The sequence below is a fragment of the Euwallacea fornicatus genome, chromosome 7, assembly GCF_040115645.1.
Source record: "Euwallacea fornicatus isolate EFF26 chromosome 7, ASM4011564v1, whole genome shotgun sequence".
Classification (NCBI taxonomy): domain Eukaryota; kingdom Metazoa; phylum Arthropoda; class Insecta; order Coleoptera; family Curculionidae; genus Euwallacea; species Euwallacea fornicatus.
In genome coordinates, this window is record NC_089547.1 from 1,487,538 (window position 1) to 1,496,385 (window position 8,848).

An 8,848-nucleotide genomic window follows, 5' to 3' on the forward strand; every position below is an offset into this window, starting at 1 on the left:
ATTGGCAAAACGATCATAGATGAAATCTGATTGCGTATTCTGGAGTTTAGTTTGCAAGAGAAAATTTATGATATTATGGTTTGACGGCTAACGTTTTTAATGTACATGGCGTTCTTAAAAATTCTCCAAAAAAACAAAAGTTCTCATTAATTCGTAACAGTAAATATTTTGCAGAGCATTTTATGCTTTTATTGATCACTGGGTAGGATATTTCACTTGAAAACAAAACGATGATGACATATATACTTTATATCCAAAAATCACGCTAAATTTCCAAGAAGATTGAGTTTGAAATATTTTTTGAAAATTTCCAAATAGCTGTCATAAGGCTTACTAATAATTGCTGGCATGACCACCACATGGTACTAACTACCTATCATCTTCATTAATTTCCCTCCCAATAAGATCCAAGCTCGAAACTTCCAGCCAAGCTAATCAACTAATCAATTAGCATCACTGAAATAATTTTCCACCATCCATCAACCATCGAACTCGTTTACTATAAAACCAACTACAAACAGCGGTGTCTTGGTCAGTCGCACTTTGGGACTATCTGTACTTTCATCGTCCGTCGTTAATACCAGCTTCCTCAACATGTTAACGCCGCAGTTCTTCGGGGTCGCGGTTTTCTGTCTTTTCGCCATCAGTGATTTATCATCGGCTAAATTTAGGGTTATTCGGGAATGGAACTACGTGAATTTTACATGGCGAAATGCAGAAATCTACCAAAAAGCAGTGCAGGAGCAACTTTATATCCCTGAGAACAACATAATTGCCGGCCTGAAGTACTTTGAGGGATTCTATTACCTTACACTGCCAAGGATGAAGTCAGGGGTGCCTGCTACTCTAACACGTATTCCTTCAGGTTCTACCAACGACACTGCCCCATTGCTAATACCATTTCCTTCCTGGGAAAAAAATGAACTCAACAACTGTGACGCGGTACAGAATGTACAGAATGTGGAAATCGACCCTATGAAGGGACACATCTGGATAATTGACGGAGGAAGAACGGACACTTTAGGCAGTTCGCCAGTGACAAAGTGTCAGCCCAAGTTACTGGTATATGATATTAGGAAGATGGAGGAGGTTTTGAGCTATACATTCCCGGACCACGTCGCAAGTTTTAATGGAAGTTTCTTGTACGATATTGTTCTGGATAACACAGAGCAGGGATATGCTTATATCAGTGATAACAGTGGAAGAGATCCTGGTAAGTAAAAATGGAAGAGTGCAGTGTTTGTTGATGCCGTTAAGGTCAGTTATCCCTTAAAAATTGAATTATTGCGATGGCATGACGGATTTCAAGATTGACCCGTCCGATATATATACGCGGTGTTCTGAAATTAATGTGCAATAAATTAAAGAACAGTATATTCTACGTTTAGAAATACGGCAAACAGCCCATGCAAACATAGTTCATGAAACACTACATTAATAAGAGAAATATTGTTAACATTTTATTAGTTTTTCGCTTCATAGCGTCTATAATTTTTTGAGATATTTAGTTCAAGTCAGTAAATAGACAAAAACACAATTCCCTATAGGTTTTCACAACCGAATAACTGCGAAAACCTATAAAAATATCATTTAATGGACTTTTTGGACGAGAATTAAACCCGCAAAATTTAATTTCCTATCCAAAATTTGAAATGGTTTCATTGTTTTAACTCCCGATTGATATCATAAAATCAAAATTATCATCATTATTGTTCAGGATTTCTTAATTTTGCATTGAAATTTGATCTGATTTGAATGCAATTGAAACCCCAAAATTTTAGTTTTTGAATTCAACCTGGAAATGTAATTTTTATTCAGAATTTTATTTTAGCCAAGTACAGAACTACATCTTTTATCTCGAACTCGGCTCGGAACTTTTAGACTTGGATGAAACCTCGCAATTTGAAAACTTTAAATCGTTTTCGATTCAAGATTGAACAGTTTAAAATGAAATATCCAAAGATTATTTCAAAAAACGTGAAATTAAAAATTAAATACTTTATTCGAATTATTAATTTTTAGTAAATGTTTAAAACAATTTGCCTGGCGTTTTCTAAAATGCTTTACATATACGAATATACTGCAAGAGCCTTTTTTTCTTTTTCAACAAAGAATGGAAATTTAATGAAATTAATTGACCAGTGGCGTGTCGGAAGAAAGTTTGGGGCGGCAAAAGAAAGTGTGATCTCAGAAAAATTTATGAGCTAAATTTTTCAAAAATTATATCACCAAGAATTTTTACACTCCGCATCTTAATACACACGTGCATTTTTGTGACCTACGATTATAACATGAACTTTCTCCACCATTTTTTTGACGTATCTATACTATAGTATGTCTTGAAATTGTTGGACACTAACTTAGGAACACCCTGTATACTTTTGTGTTAGAAAGTGGGCACTGGCGTCTGTTTGCATCATACATGTTAGTTTAAAGATTCTTAAAATATTCCCACTTTTTGCTTAAGTAGAGTTATTATAGCGATTACAATTCATGTTAAATACATTTCCAAGAAGTACTTTGGAGAAACTAAAATTAACTATTACAGAAAGCCCCTCGATGTAATTGAAGCTCATCTTCTTCGTCCATGTTAATCGATGGCAGTATAAAAGACCACTTCTTAAAATTCAGAAGCAACAATACGCCCATTACGCACACTTAACTCATATCAACCGTAGCGGTACTTTACTAATTAATATGAGAACACTTAATCTAGAATAATATAAATGGCTGGTACCCACTTCTATGGAATCACGACCGTTACTGTTACGTTCGTGAACTAGTTTTCAGGAAAAATTTTAGGCAGTAACTACCATCAAATGAAATTATATTTTGAACAATGGAATGTTATACCTACTATGAAATCCATAACGAATACGCGTCATATATATTTTTTTATAAATGATATATTAATCACGGTTATGGTTTCTTAGTAAGGATGAGCTTCGTTTATGTATACCTCCACAATTATTGTTCGTGCAAAACCGAGTAGGTATCAACATACATAATGACAATTTTATTTTTCATCTTCTACAAAGATCTACACCGCTGAAATAGATGTGGTAACAAGTTTTTTCATGGTCACGCAAGTAACACTAAATTATTTGTGTTGGACAAATTTACATATGTTTTCTATTGAAAATAAGCAAGGTTGCCACTTCTTATATTAAGTCAAATGTTTCGAGACTTTGTGACTTGAAGCAACAACAAGAAAAACATGATGGTAAATTACATTTCACTTTTACCAGTGAAACCACACATGTCTTAATTGACGTGTAATATCATTTTTCTTTCTAAATTTGCTAAAAAACATTAGTAACGTAAACGGAGCAGCTCCATCTGATGCTGTTAGGTAACCTCGGTTTTTATAGTCATTTTCATGTAAACTTGTGCCATTTCATTGACAAACCTAAACGTAAACAGTTTCGGGGTCACTGTCTGGGACTTCCTCGATGTAGCACAGCAATTAGAACTTGCAATTTCCATTACGACCTGAACTAATTAAATTCAGATTTTAAAATGTTAATTATGCACATGCGAGAGATTGTGTCCAATTGTAAGGGACATAAAACTGTTATTTTCTTCAATGATTATGTATGAAAAACTAATTTTTTTCAAGTAAAAAATCGCCATTTGGCTCTGACGGACCGCGTTTTTGTTGTGATAATCCGTTTGAACCACACGCTGTAAAGTAGCATGCAGCCGTTAAACGCATATTTTTTATTATTAATATGTTTATATCCTCAAATTATAACATTAAAACACTATTGGACGGGCTTATAACGAAGGATATCGTACCTTACCGAGAAATTTGCATGATGAGCGCAGCGAGTGGCGCAACTGGCCTGAGGGGATGATATTTAATAGTCATTACATGCGAGTCCAATACTATACTTTGTCCATAGCGTATATTTTCCGCAAATTAGCTCAAAATCCCATTAAAATAATTCCGTTGGCGGAAGCCACTGCTCGCTACCTATTAACGTCAAACCTCAACGCATAAACAGGCCACAATTAAACAAACTTTTCTTTATTAAGGGCTTTCTTGTCTCCTGGTTTATTTTTAGAGCCTCACTGATTTACAGTCAATTAAGCTTTAAACCACTAAATAATTAACAACAAAATTTACGTAGGAAGACTATTTTAAGCAGCAATTTTAACGAGAATTTCAGCAGTTTCTTGTCAGAATAAGATATTTTAGCTCAGTTTTTAGTGTTTGTTGCTTTGAGTGCTTAATTAAATGTTTTATATGGTTATATTTGTAATTTCGTATCACTTTATTACCCTTGTGTCTATAACTGACTATTTTGTAACGATTTAAAACGAAGCTTTGACTGATTTAGATATATGACTAAGCCCTACTAAATACTATGCCGGCCGTTATGCATCTAGAAATTTCATTAGACGCGTTTCAAAAGAAGACGCATCTCCGTAGGGAATTGAGGTAGTTCGTTTCTATCACTAGTAAAGCATGGTGAAATACGCCTCCCATCATGCTTAATAGTATTTATTGCATTGTACGGATCAATGGGCTTTATCACCTGTTGACAAACAGATGTAAAATTATATAGTGTATTTCCACACAGCTGCGGATAAACGGTGTTTTTTAAAACCGTGAATGTACAGAATAAACACAAATTAGCGATAAATAGATTCAATAATATTTTTACCTACACGCACGAAAACAATATAAATTTTCATACGCACTTTTAACATGCCCAATTAAACCTAACGTTGTATAACATGAGAAAAATGCTTTTAAAAATGTTGCTGTAAGTAATAAACAAATTATACTGATGGTAATTTCCAAGCAGGATAATTAGTTAGCTAAATTACCCACTTCAATTTCTAATAAGTATTAATACGGTTGAAGTCAGATAAATCCGTCCCGTTAGGTTATTGATACGACATGTGGTCTCGATTAACAATGACAAATTTGCCATTGATTTGAGATGGATTTATCTGAACCTAACAGTATATAGGTGTCAAAAGCTCAAAATTTATAGATTTAACCAGTCAGTAGAAAAATGAGAAAAACTTTGATCGGATTTAAGACAGTGCATATTTATACAGTGTCCTACGACTTAAATGATATACACATATGTGTAAAATTATGCATTACAGAAACAATTATTGGCAACGAATTATCAAATTATCATAATTATTTAGTCAAACAGTCTTGGCAAGACCACGCAAATTAGATTACTATAGTAGAGGGTAAATAGGCGATGCATGTTTAGGAATCATGAAAACTGTAATAAATACAAAAACGGTTAAATAGGTAAAGTTTTAGAGAAATTTAGAAAGAGATAAAAAACTCCTATTCGTTTTTAAAACTACTCTAACTTTTGTTGTTTTCTCAAAAATTAGAAAAAAAAAAATTCGGAAAATGGAAATAATTTTCAAACCAAGTTGAAAATGCTTTCTACTTTATGTATGTTATGCAAATTATGTTAGAGGTCATTTCCTTTTATCGAATCTTCACAAAGGCTTAAAAAACCTTTTTCATTTAAGTAGCTCTATTTTACACTTTGAAACTGTAATGTGAACAAAACTAACTCAGACTAAGTGAATTTCAAAGTGATTTCGCTGAAAGTGGCATAGATGCGTGATTCGCAAATGCGTAGAACCTCGATATGTTGTCGATTGGAATTTGTAGAAAATGCATTTTTTTAAATTATTATTACGGTCCCTCATCAATTATTCCAAAAAATGTAATTCTAACACGCCTAGAAAGAACTCGGAGATTTTATATGCGCCTTTACGGAAATTGGTTATAAGGAATTCCAAAACTGAGGGCAAAATCAAACTTTTGAAAGTGAAGTTCAAAATTTTACCTGTTCACTTTCGTTTTTAGTAGGATTACACAGGTATATGTGGAGCATAATTGGGATGTCTTTTTTTAATTTTTAGCCCTTTGCATTCAGAGGATACAGCGTTAAATGCCTACAAACGGTCAGCGAAAGTGAAAAATCCAGCATTAAGTAACTTGCGAAGAGTAAGAGTTGCCCGAAATCTCAATAGGTTTTCTCCTTTCTCTAAGCTGTACGAAATCACTTCGGAAACCAATTATTTCATTCCCCTCGTAACTCATGTCGCACGAAAACGCTCTTGAAATTAAAACTAAAATAGTAAAAAATAAATAATTTTTTAAATCAGATATGGGTTGGTGATAAGCTTTAACAGGTATAGCCTCAAGCAACCATCTTCAAGAGATCAACTCGAAAAAGTATACTGGGAGGTCAAACGACAAACTTCCATAGCTACATAGGGACTATGTGTGAATGTAAAAATTTATGTATATCCTTCTCTCAACATCTTTTTTTGGAGTTTAACTGCTTATCGTTATATTTGTTTCCTCAAACGAATAAATCCTCTAGTAACTTCTTAACCTTTCGGTCTCGCAGCTTTGAATTCGCATATTTGTTTCAAGGTGCCCGTTGACCTTTGCTCAGTACAACTATGGTCAAACTCGATTCAATTAACGAGTTTAGTTTTCATAATTGTAGTTATAACAACTTTCTCATTTGAACTTGTTAAATTATTGTTCACGAAAATGGATCCTTGAATATTCCTTGAATTTCCCTGACACAAGGAAAATCTGATATTTATCTTAAAAATGTTCATATAACGGTATCGAAACAAAAAATTGAAAAAATCAGTTGAAATTAGCGTGACCGTTTATTGTTTATGGCGACCTTCACGCAAGATTCACTTGAATGATCATACTCTCATACATAGGCGGCATTTCAGGAATATAGGGCAATGCACAATTTTGTTACAAAAGACATTTCAAATTGAGACTAAACGAAATTGCTGATTTATTATCGTTAAAAGGACATAAAAAACGTTTTCTTTTCAGGGATTATCGTTTTTTCAATCAAAGATCACCAGGCCTGGAAAATCCGCCACAGTAAATCAATGCACGCTGATCCAAACGCGGTGGCTTTTCACGTAAATGATGTCACAATTAGTGCCTCCCTCAACATCGTTAGTTTAGCACTAGGACCGAGAGTCAAAAAAAACAATGAGAGAATCATCGTTAATGACGATAGGGAAGTTTTCTATGCGCCCCTGTCTTCTTTTCATTTGTACAGCATCAGCAGTGCCGTTTTGAGGAACCAAGAGTTTGCCCGTAACGAAGTAGAATATCAAGGAACAGTCAAGAACTATGGACAGAAGAGCTCGCAGAGCGTGGGAATGGTCATGGACAACCAAGGCGTGCTGTATTACAGCCTGCTTTCCATTAATAGTGTGGCTAGATGGGATTCTAACACCCCCTTTCAGTTCGGACAAAGGATTATCGCCAAAGACGACAGGTAGGTTTGAATTTAATTCGATTTGAAGACAAATTAATGACTTCCCCGCAGGTATTTGGAATGGGTCAATTCGTTCTCTCTTGACGACAAAGGGAACCTAACGATCCTCGTCAACCGCCTCAACAGATTCATCTACGGAAAACTCAAAACTAACGAAGTAAATTTCCGACTTATTTCCTCCAACGTCGGTGGCATGGGTTACTTATATGACGAAATTTACAATTACAATATCTCCACAACCACAGAACAACAGTTCACTACCACCACTACAGAAAAGGCAGCAGCTCCAGCTTTGAAACCGGGCACCGATCAAGACCCCTACTTGGCACCGCAGCCTGCCTCAGAACCGGAACCTACTCCTGAACCTTCTTCGTCTCCGACACCTCTGAGCACATCTACCCCAAAATCTGAGACTCCGTCATCTTTGAGGAGCAGTTCAGAGAGCACTACCAAAGGTTCTGCTTCTACTGCTTCAAAAAGACAGGAGGTTGCAGTGTTTTCGTTCCTCATAGTAGGGTTATTGTTTATTGTTTGACTTTGTTTGTTGTATAAATGTGATAAGTTGTGTTATGGATAGTGCCAGAGGCAGTGCAATAGGAATAATCAGGTAGGCTAGAAGTAGAATTTCCGGGTTCTCGTTGGAGGGACAGCCGTCTATAACCTAGGAAGGTGCTCTGCATGCAATGCTAAGGTTAAATTTTTACCAAAAATAATATATATATATATATTTTTTTAGAATTCTAGTCATTGTTATAAATGCTTTGTGTTTGACAGGCAACTGTAATTCCATTTGAAAATAAGGATATAACGCTACTATTACTAAACTATACTGTTAATTGAATTTAATGTTAATGAAGAAAAATATATAACAAATTAATTATTTGTGATGACGTTATTTACGTCCAGTTTGTTGAATTATCCTTAAATTTAATGACCTTGACTAATGGTTGAATAAGGTATTCTTGACAACAATCCCAAAAAATGCATTAAGTATAAGAAATAGACTATCCAGTATGATCTATGTAGATATGTGTTATTCAGATTTGTTAAAAATCTCGACTTACCGTGTACTGCATATGTTGTTCCCTTCTGTAAATTTGGACTGGAAGATTACGAATTTGACACTGTTCTCATAAAATACCAACTGCTCAGTTTTTGTGTTGTTTCTGGATAGTTGCCCGAATAAAACTATCCTTAATTTTTTTACCGAAAACTCAGTAAAGCTCATGCCAGGATCATTCGCTTCGTATAACTGAGGAAAACAAACAACTTGCTTTATAACAATTTTTAAGAAGAGTCCTGTCATTAATATTTTCTTACTCGATTAATAATTATAACTTCACACTAGTATATCTTACCTTTGTTACCATTTCAGATGTTAAGATGAAAGGTAATTCCCGTCGAGTGTATTTCAAACTTAACGCTTAATGCCTTATGTGAAGAAATGAATAATAAATTAAAGATTTGATTGGAAGGCTCGAAGAAGGAGTACTGATCTCAATTTTTGTAGTTAAAAAGATATTTTCTAC

At 34.6% G+C, this 8,848-nt stretch overlaps 1 protein-coding gene across 1 annotated transcript; it reads left to right on the forward strand.

Moving 5' to 3' along the window:
- Nucleotides 1-506: 506 nt before the first annotated feature.
- LOC136340257 (protein yellow-like) lies at nucleotides 507-8,201 on the forward strand. Its single transcript, XM_066284181.1, has 3 exons — nucleotides 507-1,213; nucleotides 6,863-7,319; nucleotides 7,371-8,201. Exons 1-3 carry the CDS (start codon nucleotides 595-597, stop codon nucleotides 7,852-7,854), a joined length of 1,560 nt encoding a protein of 519 aa, XP_066140278.1. The 5' UTR covers nucleotides 507-594; the 3' UTR covers nucleotides 7,855-8,201.
- The last annotated feature ends 647 nt before the right edge of the window (nucleotides 8,202-8,848 follow it).

Coding starts and splice junctions, on each gene's coding strand:
- LOC136340257 (XM_066284181.1), top strand. CDS start 595: ATGTTAACGCCGCAGTTCTTCGGGGTCGCGGTTTTCTGTCTTTTCGCC. Junction 1,214..6,862: donor TAACAGTGGAAGAGATCCTG/GTAAGTAAAAAT, acceptor TTTTCTTTTCAG/GGATTATCGTTTTTTCAATC. Junction 7,320..7,370: donor ATTATCGCCAAAGACGACAG/GTAGGTTTGAAT, acceptor ACTTCCCCGCAG/GTATTTGGAATGGGTCAATT.